Source organism: Plecotus auritus, assembly GCF_963455305.1.
Source record: "Plecotus auritus genome assembly, chromosome: 3".
NCBI lineage: Eukaryota > Metazoa > Chordata > Mammalia > Chiroptera > Vespertilionidae > Plecotus > Plecotus auritus.
Window position 1 is genome coordinate 40,474,541 of NC_137772.1, and position 27,648 is coordinate 40,502,188.

Below are 27,648 nucleotides of genomic sequence, written 5' to 3' on the forward strand. Positions count from 1 at the left end.
CAAATCTCTCCTCAATAGACAGCAAGCTATTTGAGGGCAAATCTGTTTTTGTTTTGTTTTGTTTAATGCAAGATTTATCCTTAGAGCCTACAGGCATAGGATGGCAATTAAAATTTAACAGACATAATAATGCATTGAATTAAGATGGTAGGTTTTGAAATGGCCGAACCAACTTTCCTAGCCATATCGGGCTCTCAAGGTAGCATGGGGTCAGTCCCTAGAAGAAACTAGATGCCATCCTGAGGAATTAACAAAAAAAAAAAAAGCAAATTTCCACATACCTTCAGTTTTATTTATCATTATTCTTAGTGCTCCAACCCACCCTTTCCCCCTCAGCCCTTTAGAAGAGTTCCTGGGCCTGGCTTGTTTTTATGATTGAATTATATGATAATTTATGGCTCTGAGTAAATTGTTTGCAATACTATTTTCTGCTACTTAAGAGTGCCAAATCTAATTAGATCTACTACAAAATGTATATTTCAAAAGTTGCTTTCTACCCTGTAAAAAACTGATTTTCCATGGGTAATAGAGAAGTGATAGTCAAGAATTTACACTGATAACCAATTAGTACTGCAATTTATATGTAAATAAACATAGTATTTGTGATGTGTACATATTTATATATTCAGTATATAAAATGTATGTATGTTGTACATTTTTCAACTTAAATAATTATTAAAATGTATATATCAGTCTAAAGGTTATCCTGGTTTCTCTTTTGTCACTCTTGCATGTTGGTTGAAAACAATTTGTGACAGTGATTGATTTAAATGAAGCCACTTCTGAGAGAGTGATTGTTTTAATTAAAATGTTGGGTATTTTTCCCCCTATATCTGAAGGCAGCTGGAATGATTTGCATTTCTTTCAGTTCTGAGTGTTGAGGCTAATATATTATGAAACATCTTTTTTTTTTCTTGGTGTACATGGACATTAGCTTTCATTATTTCTATTTTAACTAATATCAGAGAGCATAGAACAGAGTGTCACATAAGAAGTATCCTCAAAATACTTGAGGCACAGCAAATGGAAAATAAAAAAACAGGAGAAAATTAAATTAAGACAACCTAAGTTTTCTTATTTTCTTAAGCAGAGTGGATATGTTGAATGCATAAGTGTTTTTGGAAAAGAATAAAGAACTCTAACAATTTAATGAATTGAAAAATATTTTGCAGTTTTACTAACTCAAATATGGGTGTGGAACTTCAGATACAGAAGTTTGGAATATATCAGTATATTGAATACAAAATCCTTTTCTGGTAGTCTTATATTTAACATTTATTAGAAGAATATCACCAAACCTTCTTATCCCATTATTTAAAGAAAAAAGTGAGCATGTACCTCAATAAAAATTTGTTCACACATGTAATATTTTTACTGTTTTATAATATATCGTCATAATATTCATTTAGGGTGATGTTCCATTTTTAGGATAGTAATAGATGTATTTCAGATTGTCTTAACATTTCAAACTCTTTTGATTGAGTTCCTATTAGATCTGACTAGATCATCATTGCTTTGTTACTTATCTTGTATACTTTTTTTTATATGATTACTTTCCAATTTTTATATTCATTGTTGAATTGATAAAATGTTCATTTTTATTTTTAAATTTTAAAATTTTTATTTATTGAGGTGACATTGGTTAATAAAGTTTATAGATTTCGGGTGTACAATTCTATAATGTATCCTCTGTATGCTGTATTGTGTGTTCAACACCTAATGTTAGGTCTCCTTCAGTCACCATTTATCCCCTCTTTTCCTTCCTCTACCTGTCCCCACCTTCATTTCTTTCTGGTAATCACCATACTGTTGTCTGTGTCTATGGGGTAGGTCTTTTTTTCTTTTTCTTTCTCTCTCTCTCTCTTTTTTTTTTTTTCTTAATCTCATCACCTTTTTCACCCAAAACATTCATTTTCAAAAACCCATATGGTTGTTGATTTTTCCTGAACACAATTAAGGAACTCTAAATACCAATCCAGTAGTTCAGGCTGAATGCCAATATAGTCTGATGTGATAACTTTCAAAGAAAATTGTTGAAAGGCCAGCAGTAGTTATGGGGAGGTGAACAAATATTGCTACTAACACTATGCTTGGCATTACAATGCTCAAAAATGTTATTTCACTTTCCTTATCTCTATTGTCCAGTTTACGCAGGGCTAAATCCACAATTCTCCATAGTGCTACCAACTAGGGAAGTTTGCCGCCATTTGCTGAGAGATAGAGTCTGGGCTCCCATATTATCTTGCGTCTGGTGTAACTGCCCCAATTCCACTCCTATTTTACTTATTTTAATAGTACTTTGATTTTCCTTTTGGGAGCCACTCTTCTCTGATACTCAGCCTATAAAATTTAGGGGGATGGTGCCGGAGGGACCCATGCCTGGCTAAGGAGCACATTCAAACAAAATGATTCTTACCTCATCATACCTGGAGTTTATCTACCCTTGGACTTACTGATAATGTAATTTTATAAATTCTATTTGTTAATAATCAAAGACTTGTGTGTATTTGTTCTTAACCATATAATCCACGCAGCAGATATATACAAATATATCATATTAGCTATATTCTTGGTGTTAGCTTCCCCCCGCCCAATATCACCTTTAATCCACACTATCTCTGTTTTTATATGTTTCCCCTAAATTATAATAACTTTAGTTAAGCTAAATAATGTAAGTTATACGTTTACTTAGTCAGGAACACATAAACTTCAACATAGTGCAAAGCACTCATTAGCAACAGGACTGAGAGCCAGGGTCACTATGTCAGCCCCTCAGAATTAGGGTGTGACCCAAACTGCCTCAGGCATTCCAAGGACCCAATGTGACATGTGACCCTGAAAACTTCTATGTCAATTCGTGTTAAAGGATAGCAAAGCTAACATTTTTTATTTTTGGAGATAATAAATGAACAGGAAGTTCTAATCCTGGGTCTTCACACAATGCAAGGCTTTGGTATTGTTTTGGAGACATGTGCTATTATTGCAACTGCCCAGTCTGGTTCTGTCTGCTGATATTTGTGTGAGATTTTCTTAGTCCCTTTTTTTCAACTTTCCTAGAGTCAGGAAATAATACATGAAAGTGAGCTGTCCAGCACATATTAGACTGAAGTTAAGTGCAAAAATGAAGTGCTATATCCTTCTATTCACAGGAGATCTACAAGTTTTGTAATATGTTTGTTTTGCCTGACTGCACGTAACTGATGTAGTTGTTTTCTAAGTAAAGTAGTTTTTTGTTTTGTTTATTTTTTGGTATGTTTATTTGGTTGCATACTTTTTACCTTGGGGGAAAGTTTTCTTTTTCTTTTATTTTAACTATTTGAAAGAATGTCCTTCAAGTATAAATGGTCACATTGAATAATGGTCAATTTTATAAATAATAAAGTATCATAGTGAAGGTTTCATGGATTGTGACTATGCACAAAAAGAAACTAATAAATGTAATTTTTGAAAATTCGGGCAACCAGTTAATCTACACTGTAATTACATTTAGGTTATTTGCATATATGCCTGCAATATTATTTGCAAGTATGTATGGAATTAAATTTTTACACATTTCTTGGCAAAAGGCATTGATAAATTTTATAAAATATATTTTTATTGATTTTTAGAGAGAGGGGAAGGGAGAGGGAGAGAGAGATTGAAACATCAATGATGAGAGAGAAACATCACTGATCGGCTGCCTCCTTCACGTCCCACACTGGGGATCAAGCCTGTAACCCAGGCATATGCCCAATTGGGAATTGAACTGGCGACCTCTTGGTTCACAGGTCAACACTCAACTGCGGACCTACACCAGTCGGGAGGCATTAATACATTTTTATTAAAATTTCTACATTTTCATTATAAATGTATCATGCCATCATTATAAGAAGTTTTGCAAATAATAAACTGTTGAAAAATAAATGTTTCAATAACTATCAAAATACCATTATATTTAACATTTTGGTGTTTTCTCTCCCATGTATTTTTATTTATGGATAGTAATTTTTAAATAGTCATGTTCATGTTATATATATGTATATTATTACACAAAACTTTTTAACACTGAAAATTTATTTTTATTTTATTATTTTTTAATTTTTTCTTAATTGGTACATTTATTAAAATAGACTAATGGTCCTGTGCTTAAATGTTGTTGTGGATGTGTGCTGGATTCCATAAAACATAACTAATCATAAGGAGCTCTTCAATATACTCCTGACAGAAGTAAAAAGGTCACTAGAAATGACTGACAAGACAGGGCCACTGCAGGCATAATTCCCTTATATAATTAATAATTGCTAGAAAATGGAGTTTGACATTATCTACAATTATACCAACATTCATGGAGGAGGAGTATCACAGGCATAAGAAACGTGTTTTCATGTTTCCAAAGTAGTTTTCTGTTTTAGCTATGAAGGTCAGTTACCACAACCAAACTTGTTCTTAACAAGTAGAAATTTTATGTCCATTCAACCAGAGTCTCTTACATCTTTCTGGGCCTATTCCTTTGCAGAGTAGAAACTGTAACCAGGTTCTTCATATCATGCATTCACATGTAACGTCCCATCTTTATATGCTGTCCAATTTCTTTAAGATAAAAGGAGTGACTCGCAGCAGGGCTACATAGATGAAGAAGTTCCTCACGCATCTTCCATTTCACCTCCTCGGGGTCCAGCTTCTACGTGAGGCCCTCGATAAGGAACATCGCGGCTCTGCCTCACCGGCTTCCACCAGCCGCGCTCTGCTCTTCTCAGCTGGAAAATTTATTTTTAAATAAGAAGTCTGGGAAGTACAGTTGTGAACATTTTTTATTGATTAATTGGTCATAGAGCATCTGAGGAAGGAAGAGAGAAACATTAATTTGTTACTCCACTTATTTATGCATTCATTGGTTGTTTCTTGTATGTGCCCTGACCAGAGATAGAACCCACAACCTTGGCATATCATGATGATGCTCTAACTCACTGAGCTACCAGGCCAAGACAAATCGTAACATTTTTAAGGCTTTTTTTTGGTGATCACCATCTTGCTTTTTATGTTGTTCCAATTTTCACTTGTACCAGCAGTATATGAAATTACAAATTACCTCATCAGAATTCATGTACAAAATATATATTGCATAGCTCCTATTTAACTAGACCCTGAAGATGTAATGGTGAGCAATATCATACATTTCAATTTTCTTCTTGAAACTTGCAGTCCAATTTGGAGACAGACATGAATCATATAATTGCAAAAATAAATGTGGAATTAAAACCATAAATTATAAAGCAAAATATTAGCATCTGTTCAATCTCAGTGGTGGGTATATGGATGCAGGTTTCATTGTTTTCTTTATCTTGTAATGTATTAAAAACATTTCAGTGTGAAATAATTTTGTTCATTAGATTTCACGTATAAGTGAAATCATATGGTACTTGTCTTTCTCTGACTGGCTTCTTTCATTTAGCATAACGTTCTCCAGGTCCATCTATGCTGCCACAAAGGGTGAAATTTTCTTGCTTTTACGACTAAATAGAATTCCATTATGTAATACCACAGTTTTTTTATCCACTAATCTACTGAAGGACACTTGGGCCTCTTCCAAATCTTGGCTATTGTAAATAATGCTGCAGTGATCATAGGGGTGAATATATTCTTTGAATTAGTGTTTCGGGTTTCTTCGAATAAATTCCCAGAAGTGGAATTACTGGGTCATAAGTCAGTATCATTTTTTATTTTTTGAGGTAACTCCACACTGTTTTCCACAGTGGCTGCACCAATCTGCATTCTCAGTGCACATGGGTTCTCTTTTCTCCACATCCTCACCAACACTTGTTGTTTGTTGATTTATTGATGATAGTCATTCTGACAGCTGAGATAACTCACTGTGGTCTTAATTTACATTTCTATGATGATTAGTGACATTAAGCATCTTTTCATATGTCTATTGCCCATCTGTCCTCTTTGGAGAAGTTTCTATTCAGGTCTTTTGCCCATTTTTTAATTGAATTGTTTGTGGGTGTGTTTTTTTTGTTTTGTTTTGTTTTGTTTTTTTTTTTGTTTGTTTGTTTGTTTTTTTTTTTGTGTGTGTGTGTGTGTGTTGACTTTTAGAAGTTCTTTATAAATTTTGGACATTAACCCTTTATCAAGATGTATTATTGGCCAATATTTTCTCCCATTCAGTGGGCTCTCTTTATTTTTTTGATGCTTTCCTTTGCTGTGCAAAATCTCTTTAGTTTGATGTAGTCGCATTTATTTCTTTTTTCTTTTGTTTCCCTTGCCCAAGGAGATATATCAGAACTACTAAGCAAAATAAAGAGACTCATAGATAGAGAGCAGGCAGACATATCTGGTGGGGTGGGGAGGTTGTTGGGGGTTAAGATTAAGCAAAAAATGAGAGAGAGAACTCACGGAAACAGTGTGGTGATTGGAGGATTGGGGAGTTGGGGGGAGATAGAAGAGGGCATAGAGGGGATAAATGGTGATGGAAATTTTTTAATTTAATTTAAAAATAAAATAAACTAAAAGAGTTAAGGGGAGTAGGAAACTTGGGTTACACAATATATTTGTTTAAAAATTTGGATCATACTGAACATCCAGTGTTTGCCCTGCCTTTTCAAATAACTTGAATGTTTTTCTATGTCATACCAAAAAAAAAAATAAAGTTTTGCTCATATAAAAGAAAAATAATTTTGATGCTTAAAAATAAGTTACCCCTATGAAAACATGCTGCCATAAAAGCATTCAAGGAGGAATCTGGCTTTGTCTGAGGTGTTAGGAGAGTGCCCTAGAGGAAGTGCTGATGGAGCTGATCTTGGCAAGGAGGAAAGGAGTTAACTATGCAAGGATGTATGTGGGTGTATGCGCACAGATGTTCAAGGGCAGCTTTATGCAGATGGGTGTCTTTGAGACAGGTAAGGTTGAAGGAACAGGATGAATGTGGGAGATAACGGAATGTTTGCAGGCAGTCCACAGTGACCCAGGTTGGGCTACAAACAGGGCACTGCGTGGGAGCAGGAGGAAACAAGGCCAGGCAGTCAAGATGGGGCCCCATGGCTGCAGGGTGTTTGAGTAATTGATCGGCAGCAAAGAGTTGCTAAGTATTTTAGGATCTGATGGATTGGAACAGGCACAGTACAAATAGGAAGACCACCTAGGAGCGGAGAGGCCCTGAGGGGTTTAGCTGCTGCTAGCTGTGAAAATGGAAAAAGAATGAAGGAGCTTGGGAAGACAGTATCTGTAGGTATTCGGCAGTTCATTAGGGGGAGAAAAAAAAAAAAAAAAAAGCAAGCATTGCCCAGAAGGCGTGGCTTGGTGGTTGAGCTTCAAACTATGAACCAGGAGGTCAGGCGTGCAGGAGGCAGCCAATTAATGATTCTCTCTCATCATTGTTGTTTCTCTCTCTCTCCCTCTCCCTTCCTCTCTGAAATCAATAAAAATATGTATTTTTAAAGTCAAGCATGGAGTTGATCTTTAGGCGACAGATACTGTTAATATAAGTAGTCATGTCAGGGGTAGAAGTACCTTTTGGATGGAGTTGGTGGAGATGATACTGGAGGAGGCTTAAACTTACAGTATTAAATTGCATGGGTAGAGAGATTTATTGGAAATGCAGCCAGTGGCAAGTGGGTTGGATTGTAGAATCGATTTTCAAGAACTTTGATTCTTTCTAACTTCATGTTATTGCTTTATATCACAGATTTGGCTGCAGGTATGCAAGATTTGGTTTTAGATACAAATGGTGGTTGATCTTTAAACTCATAGTTTCAGAAAACAAACCAGATTGGTTTCTGTTTTATTTTAGGATTTTAAGATGGTTTATTTGGATTCTTCAATTTATACAAGCCACATAGGGTCGTAGTGAAGTGGGCAGGGACATGTTAAAACCCAGCTTTGCACTTGTTAGTTATGAGCTCTTCACCAGGTTACTAGCCCTGTGTCTCTACTTCCTCGTCGTCAGAAAGGGCTTCCTATTAAATAACTTGTGGTGAGGATGCAATGAGTTAGTCCTGTGATGTGCTTAGAACAGTGCCTGGCACCTGAGAAGAACACAATGTTGTTATGGTTTCTAAAAAGAAAATACCAAATAATGTGAAACTAGATAAATAGAAATCAATTTGATTTTGTTTTCTTCGAGTTAATTGAGAACTCAAAAACCACAATTCCATGTTTTACTTACACTTCCTTTATCAGAAATAAAGTGAGTTCAAGCAGGTCTCTCTTAGCATGATGTCCTCCAGTTTCATCCATGTTGTCATAAATGGCATGATTTCCTTCTTTTTAAAGCGCAATAATATTTCATTGTAATATTTACGTGTTCTTTATTTACTTACTTGTTGATGGTCACACCTTGTTTCCATATCTTGCATATTGTGAATAATGATGTAATCCATGAGATGGGGACGCAGATATCTCTTTGAGATCCTGTTTCCTTTCCTTCAGATAAGTACCCAGAAATGGAATTGCTAGATCATACGGTAGTTCAATTTTTAATTTTTTGAGGAACCTTTTTTCCCCAGTGGCTGCACCAATTTACATTTCCACCAGCACTGCATGAAGGTTCCCTTTTCTCTACATTCCCATCAATACTTGTTATCTCTTTTTATTCTGATAATAGAAAAATCATAAAAGTAGGGCTCTCTTCTTGCAAGTGTGAGGGAGCTTGTGCCTTCGCACTGCGTTGGCTGACCTAGTTAATTCAAGTTCAGAAGATATAGTAGCTAAAATATGCGATTATTTAAAATAAGTGATTCAGAACATAAACAATTTATAGAAAAATTGCCAATCTCTAAAATTCTCTATGTTTTTGTAGCAGTTAAGAATTTGCCTCCCCTCCCCTGCCTTTTTACTTTTGTTCTCTTCTTTTCTATGCTACTTGTTCTCAGTGATGAGCAAAAATCTGATGCAGCAAACCTAAGAAAAGAAGTCCTCGATACTTAGAGGGCTGATTGCCCAGTCAAGTCTCACTGAGTGATGGGCAGACTAAGGTGCAAGAGTAATTTTTTCCCCACTAATGCATATCTTAGAGTGATGTGATTTTTAAAGTTAATATACTATAGAATAAGGCACCTGCATAACATCCTATCTAATAAAAGAGTAATATGCAAATTAACCATCACTCTGCTACACCCACAAGCCACGCCTACCAGCCAATCAGGAGCAAATATGCAAATAAGCCCAACCAAGATGACTACCGCCACAGAGAGCAGGAGGGAGGCTTGGGTTTCCCCGGCGATGGAGGAAGCCAAGCTTTCTACCTGCCCTTGCGGACCTAGGCCTCCACTCAAGGCTACAAAGTTTCAATGATAGGAGATACATAAACCCAAACAGAAATGGCGGCAGCCATGGAGCTGGAAAGAGCAGGAGGCTAGGGTTGCCCCCGGCGATGGAGGAAGCCAAGCTTTCCGCACGCCCTGGCCGGCCCAGGCCTCACTTAAGGCTACAAAGTTTCAATTATAGAAGATACATAAATCCCAATAGAAATGGCTGCCACCACGGAGCAAGCAGAAGGCTTGGCTCCACTCCAGGCTACAAAGTTTCAATTGTAGAAGATAAATACACCCCAGATACCAGGGCCTCCGCTTGGGTAGCCGGGGGGCGTGGCCAGCCTGCAAACCACCACGGGCCTCTTGCCCAGGCCGCCCCATGCCCCAAGGGAACCCCCACCCTGATCCGGGACACCCTTCAGGGCAAACCAGCTGGCCCCCACCCGTGCACCAGGCCTCTATCCTATCTAATAAAAGAGTAATATTCAGATTGACCATCACTCCAACACACAAGATGGCTGCCCCCATGTGGCCAAAGATCCTGCCCCCATGTGGACACAAGATGGCCACCATAAGATGGACAGCAGGGGAGGGCTGTTGGGAGGGACCAGGCCTGCAGGGAAAGGCAGTTAGGAGGGACCTAGGCCTGCAGGGGAGGGCAGTTAGGGGAAAACAGGCTGGCAGGGGAGCAGTTAGGCATCAATCAGGCTGGCAGGGGAGTGGTTAGGGGGTGATCAGGCTGGCAGGCAGAAGCGGTTAGGGGCAATCAGGAAGGCAAGCAGGTGAGCAGTTGGGAGCCAGCAGTCCTGGATTGTGAGAGGGATGTCCGAATGCCCGTTTAGGCCCGATCCCACCTGTGGGATCGGGCCTAAACGGGCATTCGGACATCCCTCGAGGGGTCCCAGATTGGAGAGGGTGCAGGCTGGGCTTAGGGACACTCATCCCCCATGCACGAATTTCGTGCACCAGGTCTCTAGTGATCTAATAATCACTTAGATATTTCTTTTTTAAATCCTAGCCTTCTAAAAACATTTATATTCTAACTAGAGGCCCAGTGCATGAAAATTCATGCACTGGAGGGGGGCGTGGTCCCTGATCCCACCCTGCCCCCTCTTACAGTCCGAGAGCCCTCAGGGGCTGGAGGCGACCCGGTGATCAGGGGATGACGATGCCCCCATCACACCTCTGCTGCTGCCACTGCCCGCAGCACAAGCCCTGGCCAGCCCTGGTTACCTGAGCCTTGGGCGGCCCTGGGCCGCTGGGTAGCTGCCATCCAAGACTTGCCTGTGCCTCGAGCCTGTCCTGGGTGGCTGGGCAGCTGACATCCGAGGCTTGCCTGTGCCTCGGACCGCCCCTGGGTGGCTAGGGGGCTGAGGGTGGGTCAGGCCACACTGTGCGCCTGCCACCCCACCCATGGAGGCTGAAAGGACTGGGGGATTCCAGCAGGGCTAAGAGGACTGGGTGCTGCCATCTTGTGGCTATGGGCACCACCATCTTTGTGAGGGCATGACAATCAATTTGCATATCCCCTCTTTATTAGATAGGATACATTTAATCACACTGATATGGTGCTGTGGTGTTCATACATTGTTTCAGGTTTTCTATAATGTTATGCTAACTTTGAAGATAATCTGTGTACCATGGAGTCATTTTTCAAGTTATTAGTATATCAGATGTACATTTAAACAGATATTGGCATTTTCAACTTCTTGAGGACTAAACAAAAGGCTAAGACTATTCTACTTTTGAACATCTTTTTCTGTTTTTGTTTTTGCATGTGTGTGTACTGTGTTCACCTTTTTACAAATCCACATTTTTTTCTTTTTTAAAAAAAACACACCCTATAATATAGCAAGGAATATTTTTATTTTTATTGAATTTAGCGGGATGACATTGGTTAATAAAATTACATAGGTTTCAGGTGCACTATTTTATATAATCTGTGTGTTCACCACCCCAGTGGGAGGACACTTGGAGTTGGAGTGGCGACCACAATGTTTCTACTGATTACAAGGTGCTAGGCTTCATTGTTTTGTGGCATCTATTGTTTTGATAGCATGAGCAGATTTGCATGTCCCTTTCAGCAACTGTGGAGATGGTGAGGATTGTGATATACCACATCAAATCTAGTTCTGATATGGGCTTGTCTTTTGAAAAGCCACATGCAATATTTATTTTCAAAGATACAACTGGCTCTTTGTGAAGCACTGGATCACTGGAGTGGTCCTGTTTTTATTGAATCATTAAATGAGAAGTTTGTTCCTATGCAAGTTCCATTTTTATTTTAATGAACTTCCATTGTCCTCTACCTCAAGACCTTTTGGCCAGGAACCATAATGCCTATTGATAATTTTACTCTCCTTCTTAGTTCTATAAATGAGGATTATCTATTAACTTTGTCTGATTTGTCTGACCTCACAGCATAGGCTTGTGTTTTGGTCTCATCCGGAGTTCAGAAGCCAGCTTTCTCATTTTCCTCTGGATCATATATAAGCACCAAAGATCCCTCCATGCAAGTTGGAGTGACCCTTTAGACATCCAGGCAACATTCCCCATATTGGGGCTTTTTCTAAGAATGTTCATAAAAATGTTTGTATGATTTTTGTTGTTGTTTAAATTTTTAATTATTTGTTGATTTGAGAGAGAGAGAGAGAAAGAGAGAGAGAGAGAGAGAGAGAGAGAGAGAGAGAGAGAGAGAGAGAGAGAGAGAGAGAGACTGATTTGTTGTTCTTCTAACTTTTATATCCTCTGGTTGACTCTTGTGTCTTGACCAGGGATTGAACAGGAAACCTTGATGTATGGTTAAGATGCTCTAACCAACTGAACTATCCGGCCAGGGCCAGTATGATTTAAAAAAAGAATACAGGTTTTTCACACTTTGGGGTTACTTATTAAATTAAGTTTTAAATTCCATTCATAGGGCTTTAATATGGTTTGTTTGAGTCTGAACTTTATAATACTCTTGTATTGACATCCTGAATGATATTAGCTTAAACTATTAATTATTTTAGGACTCAACTAACAGCTAAACTAATAGATTAATTAGTTTAATCGTTTTAACTAATTTAAATGCATGCATATTAGTTTTATAAAATGACCCATTTTCTGCCACTGACAGATGCAGCTTACAACAATGTTTTCTTTACCTTCTATGCTCAGTATACTCCAGGTTTCACAAATACAGAGAAACCTGGGAGACACAAAATATAAGATGCTACTTCTCTACAATGCCCTCTTGTTTCTTAAAAAGAAAGAAAGAAATAAAAAAACAGAAAAAGAAATTCTATTGTGATACATTGTGAGGCTTATGATAACTGTGTTTGCCTTTCAGATCCCCAGCTCAAGGGTATAGTGACCAGGTTATATTGCAGGCAAGGCTACTACTTGCAAATGCACCCCGATGGAGCTCTCGATGGAACCAAGGATGACAGCACTAATTCTAGTAAGTGACAGCCTCAGGCCACCAGTTACCTTAACACAGTTGGTAGAAGACACACTGCTACTTAAATGACTTTTTTAAAAAAATGCATTTGCAATTATTTGGTTATGTTGGCTCATTCTTACAATGTTGCATCTAGAATAACATTTACAATTTTACTTGGGCCACATGGATGAAAATATTAATAGAGCAACGAAAGAAACCTGCTACTTTAAGACAATCCTGTTAATATTTTAAGCGTTTTTCAAACAATTGTCATAACTCACATATTATTACTTTTAACCTCATTGCCATGAAAGTCAAATAAGTACACCAGAGCTTTCAAATAGAAGTTGATTACATGTTTACTTTGGAAGTGTTATTTTTATCAGGACTGTAGCTTATTAATGATAATTCTGGAAACTCAAGGGCTACAAATTGGTTTAAGTAATAAAAATTTAAATTTTTAAACATTTGCGTTCAACAAGAAAGGATCTCTTTATAGAGAAGACTTGAAGGCTGTGTGCCTCTAAATACATTGTATACAATGTTTGACTACGGTATAGAATTGGGTCTGTGACAAGATTTTTTAGTAAAAAGCCACACACTTCATATCATATTAATGTCTGTCTTCATTTTACTATTTTTATATATCATATTTCTTTGTATTTGTATTCTGGTGTCTCTCCTTATTCAATTTTTTTTTGAGTTTTTCTTTCCCATTTTCTATTTACATGGGCATCTGATTCCTTTTAATTTAGCACATCAGTTCTAAAATAGACAACACTTTCTACTGCTCAGGAAAATTAGTGAAAAGCAAAACCTGATTTTATTAAAAATATTTAACCATATATTACCAGTGGATCAGGAATGGATCTGAATCTTTTCATTCATTTATCATTTTTTAATTGCTATTATTGCTCACCCAAGGATATTTTTCCCATTGATTTTTTTTTAGAGGTAGTGGAAGAGAGGGAGGGAGTGGGGAGAGAGAGAGAAAAATCAATGTGAGACAGACATTGATTAGTTGCCTCCCACATGCGCTCAGATCTGGGCCCCGGATTGGACCTGCAATCCAGGTACATGCCCTTGACCCGGACCCTTCAGTGCAGGGGCCAACGTTCTAACCACTGAGATTTCTGGCCAAGGCTCATTTATTCTTTATAGAACTTCATTCCAATGCCAAGAAGGAAGGATTTGAATGCATGTAAGCCAATTATAGGCATTTTTTATTTTAAATTCTAGTAATCAAAGTTTCACTAATACTGATTCTGAGAGCACCTAATAATATGAAATAGAATATTTTTGCAATTGATATTACTATGTGAAATATCAATATTTTTAAAGCCACTGTGTTTATTTTTTAAACTTGGATATTGCTTAATTTTTCTTTTTTTTTTACTTTAAAATTCTTTTTGGTTTATCTACACTTTACTCTTTTTCAATTTCTAATAGTTTTCCCTTTATGTATCAATTATATCATCCTTTATATTTTTAACTTTTCCCTATCATATTTGCTCATTGGTTTATTTTTGTTTTATTTCCTTTTTTGATTTAAGAAAAGAGAAGGTAAGTTAATTCAGACAGAAGAAAGAGGAGGCATTTTTATTAAAAGATCAGTGTCATTGTTTACTTGGCATTTTGATAATTTGGTCAAATGTTTTAAAATTATTGGTACTTGACTATCTTTGTTCTGTAAAAGATGTCAATTTCTCCTGGTTCAAGTTCACACATGCATCTGCTGTTTTTTTTGTGTTGTTTTTTTTGTTTGTTTGTTTTGTTTTTGTATCTTTAACTCCTTGCCAATTATTTCAAAAAAAGTGTTCCCTTTTTCTTACGTCTCACAGTTATGGGGTCATGAACTTTTGATATTAATAAATTCTGATGTCTTCAATGTTCTCTGATTTCCTTTGACCAGAGTCTAGTAGAGCCAGGGAACTAGTTTTCCTAACTCTGATCACTACAAGAGCTGACTCTCTGATTTATCAGACTAGAGGCTGTTGTCATCTATTATGACAAAAGTTTGTTAAAAAAGGAAATAAAATATAGCTGTATGAAGATGCTGCATAATTGGAATTCTTAGAAAAATAATTTCCTTCAAATGAATGTTTTATGATTTTTTTCCTACCTTCTTCTTTGGTTTTTATAATGCCAAACGAATTGGTTCCTTTTAGTGATGAGAATCAATATCAGATTCAGAATGGTCAAGTAGACTTCGTTTAAAAGCATAATCCTTCAGAATTGAAGAAGAAGCACAATATTTTCTAAATTGTAACGTGCAGATGTAGACATTGTATACATCCACACATAATTATGTCTAGTTATCTGAATAATATCACTCACTAAACTGGAAAGCTCACATACTAAAAGATATGTGACTTTCTGTTCTCTAAATGTATGGGCTTCTTCCCTCCTATTGTGTAACTGCATTAGAATCTCTTGGCAACTCTTGAGATCACCTCTTTTTCCCCTAAATGCAGCTGATGAACAGTTTGGGGCGTGAAGAAGGAACAGGAGCCCCTGTGTAAAAGCAAATCGGAAGTAAATCACATTGCCCACACTCAAGGGAGTTAAATTCTTATGCAAAGACCTGGTCTGCAGCCTCTTTTCTTACAAGTTTCATTGCATTTTTGTACACTGTAAGACAATTTGGCTAGTTTTGTTACCATTTCAACACTTGCAGAGCCATAGCAGAACAGTATAAAGCAGGGTGAGACACAGGTTCTCTCCTCAAAGGCTATAAAAATTGTATAACTATAAAATTTAATAAAACTTGGCAGAATTATAGCAGCTTTACAAAAGCAATAGGGATTACTAATTAACTCTGCTTTTGTGTACTGTCACCTTTTGAACTAAAGTATACAGTTTTGTTAATGATGAATTTTAAGATATTTTCTCTTCTCGGGTTCATTGCAGTAGTCTTATGAACTTAAGAAAATTGTTAGCCCAGAAAGGTATTCTTTAACTGAGAGCGAACATTAGAGACAGCTCCTGATGAGATCATTGTCCTTTTGGTTGGAGAAAGGGTGTGATATAATTTTTCACCAACATGTTTCAGTTTTATGATAATTCTCTGAACACCAAACAAGGATTAGTCATCCATAAATAGAAAAAAATAAGGAGAAATAACCTAAGAGTGGCCCTGATGCCACCCAGATTTACTAACAGGACAAGCCTGAGGCTTAAACCTTCAAATCTTGGTGATTTGAGTTCAACACATATCCCACTTTTATTTATTTATTTATTTTTATTTTTTTTATTTTTTTTTGACATGTTGCACCAAATTTTAAGACAAAGGACACTGGACATTAAGAAAGAGGTCCACCCCAGTCTCTATCATCTAGTGCAGTTACTTTTCTTCTTGTGTGTACTCTGCTAGCATTATTACAAAAACCAAGATGTAATCCTAGTTTCTGCAATTTTAGCACAGTGCTTATACAAGAAGGTACATATCCCACTTTTAAATGTGAAATTATTTAGAACTAGACAAAGTCAGAACCACCCTGCGAAGCTGCATTTGTCATACTTTTAGATAAATTAAGAAGAGGATAAAGGCCAGCAGGCAGGTGAAGCTGACACCAATGTTGTCCCAGGGTTTCCAGCCTGAGATCCAGGAGCCTCTGGGAGGAAAACGTGGCAGAAAAACAAAGGGTGAGAATAGAGAGGACGCTGCAGCAACTTGACTGTTTATCACTGACTTCTTTATGCCCTCCAAGGATCTTTCACAAGATGAAGTGAACACCCGGGTTGCTTCATGACCACAATCATTTTCAGGGGGTACTTCCTTAAAAATCTTAGCGCTTCCCTTCTACTTACCATGAACTATGCGCTATGGTAGGTAGTAGTACCGTGAACTATGGTATTTGATTAGGGAGTGGTTTTCTTTTTCTTATTTTGCTTTTGGGGGTGCCATGCATTTTTTTTATGCTGCGAAACTCCATTGTCCCAGTTACCAGACCTAATAGATACTGCACGTAGACTAGGACTACAGCAATAGCAATAGGCTAGTAACGACAGCAATGTTAAAACTCACACAGACCAACCCCTCTCACCTTAGAAATTCTCAGCATAATACCTTGAAATGTAAAAATATCAGCTCACAGTTACCACCACCCCACAAGCCTTAGGATGGCGCTCCTCATCTCGGCTATAGCTGAGGGTCCGTTGAGGAGCTTTCAAAATAAGTATGTTATGCCCTATACCAACTTCCTGAGATTCTGATTTTATCTGAGATTGGACAGGGCTGTCCTAGTTTTAAAGTACAGCCAGCATTGAAAATTACTACTCTGCGGAGACCTCGAGTATTCCACAGAGTAAACAAAATAGCATGAACTTCTTCATTATTTTTACTCCCCTAAACTTTGTGGCATTGCTTTGTAATTATATATAATGCAAAAGAATTAAAAAATACAATGTCTCAATTAATGTGGGGACCCGGGGCCTTAATTAACACCATGTATCCAACATGGTCAGCCCTGGACGGTCTTCCACCTGACAGTGATTATTGGGTTCACTTTTTATTATCATTTCATAAATGATAATAACTTGTATTTATAACTCAGGTCCAAAACAAAATCCTGGGAGAAAAACCCAGTGTGTTAATTTTAGTATGGTCATTTTAGACTATCCTTTATCATTTTTATTTTTCCCACACCCCTTTATTTTGGTGAGCTCATGAATTATACCAGCTGGTCTATACCAAATATATGGAACCTACAAATACCGTTAGGTATATGAAATTTAGAGTAATCAAGTTTAAATATATTAGGTTAGACTAGTTTGCATGGTCAGGCATACCAGTATGTTTTCCCTAAAAAATGTTTTGCACATAAATCGGGAATTATCCTGGTGCCCATCGTTTAAAATTATGAGGAAGATGGAACAGTTCAGATGTTTTAGACAAGAGTGAAAATGGCCAATGGTCTTCTACAAACAAAGAATACTAAGAGCTACAATGACACAAGTACCTCATAGTACTCAACAACTCCACACTCATGTTTAATATTAAATACTATAAATAAGCAAATATAAATCTCATTCCTCAGTTTAAACAGCCCAATGTTAGTTTGTATCATGGAAGCTAATGATCTACCTAATCATATATGCCCCTGAGTATTCTTCTAGGGAAAATTACCTACAGCCATTGCCTGTCTTTTATCAGTTGTGTAGCACAGACATCTTTGGATACTGGCATGGGATGTAATACCTAGAAGAGAAGGTGTAACTTTGTCTACCCTATTAAAAAATGTGCCTCCAAATTAAATAGAGCACAATATATATCTATATACTGAGTAGACCCATAGATTGAAGTCAAAATTTCCCACATTTTTCAAGTTATTTATCTTTTATGTAATACAGTTGATAAAAAGTGAAAATATTTTATTTATATATTTACTACAACATTTTAATTCTGTATTGACTATTCTGGCCTGGTTCTATTGCTTAGGATTAGATGTAAATTAAAAAGAACTTGGATGGGGGCAGACAAACTCACTGTGGATAATTAATAGTTCTCTTATAAATGTATCTATGATAAGGTCTCCAAAATCATCAAATGATTACTAAACATGATGCCAGAAAACCCACTACACATTCAACATGTGACACTGGCATGGAAATGTGTTAAAGAGATGTTAATACTTTTTATAAAACCAATATAACATTGCTATCTACACTCTATAAAAAAACACATATAAAAACACTTCTTCGTCAATAAGGGAAGAAACAAAACATGGTAACAAATGATTTTTTTCTCTAAGGTGGGTAAAATTGAGAACTTTTTCCTCTTTTATTTTAGTTTTCACTAATAGTTTTATGAACTATTAATAAAGAGTATTTCTTTCTAAAATTTGCATTGCATTCAGTTTGATTAGTTCTTTCTAGATTTAGCACATTATCAGATGTACATCTTTCCTGAGCTCTGCTGGATTATCATGTTGGTTCAGCAACAGTAATTGAGTTTTGGAATTACCTTTTTAACTCTGGGCTGTGCTACATTGCAGTGATTAAGCACACCTTCTGCAGGAAAGGCCAGGATAAACAGTCAACTTGGACTTTTTAAATTCTCCTCTTTGAGAATCTTTACAGCTGATTACTTTGGTATCAAGTGGTGTCAGAGACTGTGATACTAGAAGCATAATTACAGGCTTGATTCTGCTCATTTTCCCACCAGCTCTTCAAAATGCTATAGACAGACTGCTAAGATCTAGAAACTAAAGTTCAAGTGCTAATTCTATTCATAACAGACACTTCTTAATTATAAAGAGAAATAAAAGTTAGTTAATTGGAACTACTCGGGAGGTTGTAACAAAGATGATGTTTCTTAAATAAAATAAGTGAGAGATAGGTGATGGCAGTGCTTTGCTACTTTCTGCCCATTTGTGACAGACCATGTTTATCTTTCCAGCACTGTTCAACCTCATACCAGTGGGACTGCGCGTTGTTGCCATCCAGGGAGTGAAGACAGGGTTGTACATAGCCATGAATGGAGAAGGTTATCTCTATCCATCAGTAAGTAACATGCCGGAGTCATTGGTCCTTCTTTCATGTTTGCAAAATAGCAATAGCAGTAGCAATAGCAGCAATAACAAAATGAGAAAGTCCTGTCTATTGCCTCTGCCGTTTTTTATCTTTGCTACAGTGTTGTGGGAGCTGTTTATTCATTATTCATCAGTGTTTGTTAATAACAGCATATCAAGCAGAAGAGTGACATTATTACCTTGTAAACTTGTGTATTTACATATTTTAAAAAGTGACCCAGTTTATAGAAAATTGAGCAATTTTGAAATAGTTGATGTTAATATAATCTTTTTATTTCTATTTAGAAATGTACTTGTCCTTGAGAACCTCTTGTAAAAGATTATTTTATAAAAAGAAACAGAATTAATGTGAATTCTGAACAGAAAAGAGAAACATTTAAAGGGACTAGTTCTTTTAAAAATAAGAATTCAAAATGTGTAAGCATTTTACTAGGAACATACTTCTAATATCAAAATGTATATTGCTTTTAACTCTAAACAAATCTCCTTGTTTTTTGTTTATAAAGTTGAGCACTTTTCCAGACATATAACCTCTTCTGGAATATTTACTCTTTACAAATAATTTGCATTCAGACGTGCTGTATACATACATTATAATGCTGTTAGAGTTAATTTCCGACACAGGTTCCAGCATTAGAGACTTAGATGAAAGTACTTCTTTCTGCTATCCTCTGAGCAAAAATCAGTAGATCAAAGTCATAGTGCCTCAAGGAAAAATGTTTTTATTTGCTTTTGTTGTTGTTAAATACTAGTTCTGTTGTTGTTAAATGGCATCATCAAAAAAACTACATGTAAATATACATACAAACATTATGCACAGGCACACACATGCACACAGAACTTAAGCAGAAACATTCTTTGGGGCCTCCCATGAAATTTGATAAATTTCCTTTAACAAATCTGGAAAATCTGTCAAAGAAAATAAAATGTGAGTTGTGGATTCCTTTTGTGGTGAGGTGGGAAATGCTCTTGTTAATTTGGAACCTTCTTCTGAGTTCCCTGAAGGTGTTCCTGCATGCAGACCTGGCCCCACATTATGCAAATTGCATTCTGTTACATAAGATGAATATTCAACATCTGCAAGATTGCTCAAGCTAGAATTCCCTATCCCCCTTGAGGAAAAATTCTCTTTAGATGAAGATCATTTCTAAAGATGCGTTATTTCAGATACAAATCAACTTTATTGATTTGACATTTATTCTGTTACTTTTGTTTCTCTTCCCCCAAGTTATCTTTGAGATGCCTAAAAATTATTAGATTCAGTATCTGCCATAGCCTCTAGTCCTTGGTTTCTGTTGATGATTTTTTAAAAATTCATATTTATTGTTGAAAGTATTGCAGATGTCTCCTCCCCCCACCCCTAACCCCCTCCCCAGATTACATTGTTATGCTTTGGTATATGTATTGATGTCAGGAGAAATTTAAATGTTTGTTTTACTTTTGCTACTGAGAAAGATACTTTATATTTATTTTTGATGAGGTTGTGCAAGTATGCTATTTTTTTAAAAGGTAGGAGTATGTGCATTAGCCTAAAATACAAGGGAGTCCTGGCTATATTTGTTGCAATGTAAGCAGTGCAGCAGGAATAGAAGTGAGGAAGGCACCAACTGACTGGACCAGTCTTTGGCATCTTAAATAGGACGTCCCTGCCCAGGGATCACATCTGTTGGCAACAGCCCCTGCCCCAGGAATTGTCCCAATGACAACTCCAGGCATATTCTCTACTTGCAACTCTCTGATTCTCCTATTACTTGGCTTCTGGACCACCCTTTGGTGCTTGATTCTCTGCTTTGCGGATCTTGGTTTTCTCCCTTTCCCATCTTTGACACTCTGCTCTGAGACCAGGATCTGGTAAGAGGCACTCTATTCGCCCACGCCCTACCCTAAGAGATCCCCTCTGCCCAGACCAGGCCCTTAGAATCCTCAACCATCTTGTTGGAAAGGGACTGAGATAAAAATCAAATGAAATTTCCAGTTTTTACTAATACTCCTTAAAGTGTCCTATGTATTTCAATGTAATAAAAATTGAAGTTCAAATATTTTGGCAAAAAGAATGTTTTCCCACATTTACTCATTTATTCCATAATTAGTTACTGAGAGCCTACTAAAATAATAATATAACAGCCCAGCACAATACAACAATTATTATACTATGCAGTAATAGTTCTACTTATCCTTTCTAATAAAAGAGTAATATGCAAATTGGCCATCACTCCAACACACAAAGTGGCTGCCCCCATGTGGTCAAAGATGGCTGACCCCATGTAGACACAAGATGGCTGCCACAAGATGGCCAGCAGGGAGGGCAGTTGGGGGTGATTAGGCCTGCAAGGGAGGGCAGTTGGGGGTGATCAAGCCTGCAGGGGAGGGAAGTTAGGGGTGAACAGGCCGGCATGGGAGGGCAGTTGGGGGGCACCAGGCCTGCAGGGGAGGGCAGTTAGGGGCAAACAGGCTGGCAGGGGAGCAGTTAGGCATCAATCAGGCTGGCAGGGGAGTGGTTAGGGGTGATCAGGCTGGCAGGCAGAAGTGGTTAGGGGCAATCAGGAAGGCAGGCAGGTGAGCAGTTGGGAGCCAGCAGTCCTGGATTGTGAGAGGGGTCCCAGATTGGAGAGGGTGCAGACTGGGCTGAGGGACACACACCCGGTACATGAATTTCATGCACCAGGCCTTTAGTGAAATAATAATAGCCACTATATGTATACTGTGCACTCTGCCTACCATGGATTTCGGCACTTTATAGGTTAGATCATTTCATCCTTGCAGCAACCTATTAAGCAAATACTGTTAAAATGATGATACTGATGTACAGAAAGTTTGAGAAGCTGTGCAAAGTCATCCAAGTAGAGCAGACAAGATTTGAGCACTATTAGTCTGACTCATAGTTTACTTTTTAACTGTTTCACTATACAGTATTGCTTCCATGTGCCAGACATTTTCATAATATGGTCTGGCACCTATTGTAGTAACAACTTATAAGCATGTGATGAGGTAATGAAAACCATTAGGGATTTGGTACCTTGGGAAGAAACTTCATTTTAGATATTAAAAAGCATAATTTGAAACAATCTGTTTTCTTTGGAGATTCTCAAATAAAACAATACAAATCATAGGAAATTTTATTTATCCAAGAAATGTTTGATATTAAATACTGGGTGTCAAATATTCTTAAAGTGTATTACACGTAACGTTTGGGCTTTAAATTTAAAAGCCAGGGTGGCTAACCCAACTAAGAAGTTTTGAACGAGGTTGAGTAAGTTTTTTTTAAAGGAGAACTCCAAGCTCAGGTTTAAAGAAAAAAGTTAATAAAGATTTAAGTCTGAGAAATGAAGGAATATGTTTTAAGCATATCCCACTTTAAAATTATCAACTTAATGTTTGTGGAGTGTAAACCAATGTCTAATATGGGAGCAATTTTATTGAGAATGTCGGCAATAAAATACTCAGAGCAAAGTGAATTCTGTTAGATGAAAATCACACTAGTGATTTGACTCAAGGTAGATATATTCCTCTGCGTTTCAGGAAGTAACTCTCATCATCCCTTGTCATCCAAATAAAGATATTGAATTTGTCAGGTAATTCCGTCTCAGTGGAACAAAACAGTTATCTGACTGAGATGTAAATATCACCTTTCTTATGCCAAAGCTACTTGTCACCTGTGGAATCTTTTCTTTAGTATGACAGCAGTGATTTCATTTGTGGTCATAATGATTGTAATATGTTCCTTGAAGATGTACCTCAAGAGATTTAGTGTTAGATATAAACAGTTTCCTTGAAGGTAAACTGCAATGTTGCAGAACAGAAACAGACAAGGAAATACTTTGTTAGAAAATGAGTCTGAAGTGGTGTTTAGGATAAAAATGTATTTTGATCAACTATAAACTATTTATGGTGCTGTGAGGAACAGTCAAGTTTTTTTTTTCCCTCTTCCAAACAACCTGTGACTTAGAAAGACTAAGCGAATCCTCTGAAGTAAATTCTGAACACTGAAGAAAAACATGAAATGAAAAAAAACCCTGTCATTCCTTATTTGACCAGAGATAAAGAATAGTTGAAGTCATTCTGATATAAGAAAGAGGGGTAGGGAGGAAGGGAAGGAAAAGAGACTGATAATACACTGAGGAAAGCCTTGGGCTTTTATCAGAACACCTGGATCCTGGACCTGACAGCGGATACGTGTATTATCACGTCCCAGACTCTCAGGGTCTCAGTCTTCCCATCTGTAAAATGAAAGGGTTTTCCTGGATGCTTTAAGTTAATGTTGAGGTTTAAAATGTTGGTGTTAGTCTGATTGATTTTTTTGGATGATGAAGTAAAAAATGTACCTAAAATGTATAAAGATTTGTTAGTGCTGTCTTACCACTGGCTGGCATTTATGAGAATATTAGCTTCCAAATGGTGCTCTAAATGTTTCTATTACCTAGATGCTGCCATCTGGGAGGCAGTAAGCCCTGGTATTCTCCTGAAACTAATATTTCATCTGCGTCTAATAACCAAGAGATACAAGTAGAGAGGAAGATAATCCCTTTTCATGTAGGTTTTTATAATGAATCAAGAGAATGCTCTGCTACTGTGTTTTGCAAATAATAGGGCCCAAAAGAATCACCTGAAGAGAGGAAAAAGCAGATTCCATGGATCAACTTCCAGCTACTTCAATTCATTAGGTCTGTTGTGAGGCCCAGGAATCTACCTCTCCCACCTGCCCACTGGAGGGTGATTCTACAGCTCAACAATCAATAACCACACAACAAACATCGCTGCAATGGCCAGTGGGGGAGATGATGACAGCTTTAGACCAACTGGTGAGAGTAGAGTTGGAGACAGTGGTAAACAGACTAACCAGGCTCAAAACCCATCATGGAATAAAATAAATCATTTGGTTTTCCTAACTTCACCTCCTACTAAGTTGAGGTTTAGAGAAATCCCATACTTCTTCTTAATTAATGCAGCAACCCAGAAGCTCTGGGACACCTGCATACTGTCACCTCTGTATGCTGGGATCAACTATCCAACAATATACAATGAATGTGAGCATAGTGATGAAATGTTCTTTAGTTTAAGGAAAAAAGATAAATGCTATACACTGAGTGGCCAGATTGTTATGCGTTCAGAGATCATAATAATCTGGCCACTCAGTGTATATTAGAGGCCCGGTGCATGAATTTGTGTATGGGTGGGGTCCGGCCAGCCTGGCCAGGAGGAGGGAATATGGGCGGTTGGCCAGCCTGCCTGCAGGTTGAACTCCTGGTCAAGGGGACAATTTGCATATTAGCCTTTTATTATATAGGATATACACTGAGTGGCCAGATTATTATGCGTTTAGAGATCATAATAATCTGGCCACTCAGTGTATATTATGCAAAAAGCATTTTCAAGACCTTCCAAGTCTTATCTACTTTATATGAGATAGTTTTCTAATATCACAGTCATGTTTCAGAAATACATTCATAAGCCTTTCTTACAAAAATCATTCCACCTTCCCTCCTCAGTGCCAGCAGACATCTCTTACTGATGTGCCTTGAATTGTGTTGCACTCCATCCATAATTTTTCAAAGCATCCTAGACGGGAAAGCCTCAGAGCTCCTTTCCTCATTCTACCATTAATTGTATGTCTCCATGCAGAGTTCAAATTCTAGCCATTGCAACAATGTCCTTTCTCCTTAACATTTGCTCTTGTGTTCATTGTTCAAGTTTGGACCATAGAAGTAGAACTGCTTTGATTTTTCAGTGTGGTACTTAATTTCCCTCAAAATCTTTCCCTTCTTCCCTGAGAGTTACTAATACAAAGGCATACACCATCACACATCTGTATGTCTATGCACATGGAGTATTCTTGTGGTCTTTGTCCATCTCTGGTACCCACCCTGTCTCTTTGAAACACATCTATGGACTCTATCCTCAGGAAGCCACTCACTGTTTATTCTAGCGCAGGTAGGCATATCCTATCCATGTCTCCTAGTGTTTTTTTCTTTAGGTACCAGGCAGTGCATGGGATTAACCACATAATCTGGGCTACAGTGACCATCACTGGTAATCAATATCCATCATAGGGGACCAAGGGCATTTGATGACTGCTTATCCTGAGCACCAGTCTTTTGTTATCTGATGTGACTCCTAGGAGGAGGGAGGCAAAACTATAACCAAGCAGGATCCCAGATTTCTCTGGCTATAAAGAGGTACCCCTTTCAAAATGGACTCTTTTTTTCATCTTTCATTCCTCATTCTTCATTTCTCTGAATGGTGAGTTCTTTATCTTAAAAAAAAATATTAAATTTCAGGTGATTATTCATGTCTCTCTTATTCTAGAAATCTTTGACTGTATATGCATGTTTTTCTACAGAAACAGTATCTAACATCTTTATATATATATTTGTGTGTTTCATTGGAATTATGCATGTGCTTAAATACACACACATTTATTCACATTGTTATACTTCTGGTCAGAGTGTTTTTATTTCTTTTTATAAATGTTAAATAATAGCTTTTCAATTTACACATATTCTGAAGCTTTACTTGCTATGCTTAAAAACATTTTTATTAAGTTTTCCTATGCTTTCACCCACATTATTATTATTTGTATATATTTCCCAGGTTGAAAATGGCTATTATCTGTTCTTGGCATTTTGACGAAGATAATTTATAGCAACAAAGAAGCAAGTACAGTACTTCAGTAAATTTCCCTTCAGTATTCATATAATTCCTACAACACTGAACACCAATGCACAGTATACAATTGATTATGACAAAGGAAAGAATGCCTTCATTCTACTTAGGGTCACTTACCAGAGAGAAAATGCACTTGAGAAACAAATACAAATGATAGACTACATATAACTAAATTTCAGTAGCCTTTTATACAAAATGAAAATATGAAACATCCCATGTTTTCTATTGTTAGGTTGATAAAGGGCAATCCAAGGTTGGGCAAAAGTAGGTTTATAGTTATAAGTATGTGAAACAGAGCTTACTCTTGTATTATTATTTATTAATTATCATATTATTTTTCATATGAACAACTGTAAACCTACTTTTGCCCCACCCTGTAAAAAGCAATAAATGTACCTTTTTAGGCTATCCAAGTTCATATGCCATTTTATGGAGTTTAAAGGAAGGAACTGAGTTAGAAAAGATATGAGAGCTTAAGAGGAAGAAGAGGGGAAAAAGAGAAGTGAAAAGAAAAGGATATAATTCAGCAATAGTAAGCCATTGGGAAAAGGATATAAATCAGCATTAGGAAACATTGGGAAAAGGGGAGAGAAAAGAAAGAGAAAGGTGAGAGAATGGGAGGAGGAGACAGCAAAGGGAAGGAAGTGGGGAGGACATATTACAAGGAGAGAGCAGAGAGAGGCCCAGGCCTTTTGCTCACTCCGTCATGCTGTTGGAACCCACCTGGCCCCAGCTTCAGCCTTCCACTTGGAGGTGGAAAAAACAAAACCTTCCCTCCTGAAGTCTAGTCTAGAGTTTCCAACCCCACCCACAATACTTTTTCTGCTCTAGCTCCGTACACTTTCACCTGTTTCCTTTAACCTCCTCTTTCAGAATGGTTAATGTCATTCTCCAGACAAGGAGACAATATGGCCATCTTTAACTTCTAAAGGGTTATACCTGTGACAGGAGAATTAGTAGAAATAGATCAGTAGCAGTGTGAAAATCATGCAATCAACAGTCCAGATGAGGAATGCTGAGTATACAGGGTGGGGAAAAATTAGGTTTACAGTTGTTCATATGGAAAATAATACAATAATTAATAAATAATAATACAAGAATCAATTCTGTTTTGCATACTCACAACTGTAAAACTTACTTTTGCTCCAGTCTGTATACAATGGAATATTATTCATTTTAATAAAAAAAAAAAAGAAAGGCGATTCTGCATTGGCAACAACATGGATAAACCTGGAAGACATTGGGAAGTAAACTGAAGTGAGTAAGACACATAAAAAAAAAAATAACTGCATGATCTTGCCTTTGTAATCTAAACAGGGGAAATACATAGGAACAGAAATTTGCAAAGTGGTTGTCAGGGAAATCAAGGAATAAAAGAAAAAGAGAATAAAAAAGAGAAAACTAAATAGGACTTGCAAACTACAAACATTTGCTTTTTTTGGACAGCATCAGTGTGTGTGTATGTGTCTGGGGGAGAAAGAGAGAGAGAGAGAGAGAGAGAGAGAGAGAGAGAGAGAGAGAGAGAGAGAGAGAGATCTGAATATCAATTCTTAAATTTAGAAAGGCAGACACTACACACATGTTAACTTTGTTTCTGGGCCTAGAGACATTGATGTTGGGACTGGAAAGGAAGAGAAATATTTGAAAGTGGTTTTTGAGGAGTAATAAGAAGAACACTGAGGTTGTCTGGGTATTGGAGGTGACAGAGTCACAGCTCACTCTGGTATGACAAACTCAGAACCTGGTGAGCTGTGATGCTGTTCCCTGAGAAAATGGAACCCGGAAGAAGGAGGGGTTG

At 37.2% G+C, this 27,648-nt stretch overlaps 1 protein-coding gene across 3 annotated transcripts in view; it reads left to right on the plus strand.

The window, feature by feature from the left end:
• FGF14 (fibroblast growth factor 14) overlaps positions 1-27,648 on the plus strand; it is a 599,695-nt gene that overhangs the window by 453,103 nt on the left and 118,944 nt on the right. For all 3 annotated transcript variants that reach the window (XM_080660969.1, XM_080660970.1, XM_080660968.1), the window contains 2 exons: positions 12,562-12,672; positions 19,055-19,158. In XM_080660969.1, the coding sequence (XP_080517095.1) occupies positions 12,562-12,672; positions 19,055-19,158 (215 nt within the window). The remainder of the gene's footprint in view (positions 1-12,561; positions 12,673-19,054; positions 19,159-27,648) is intronic.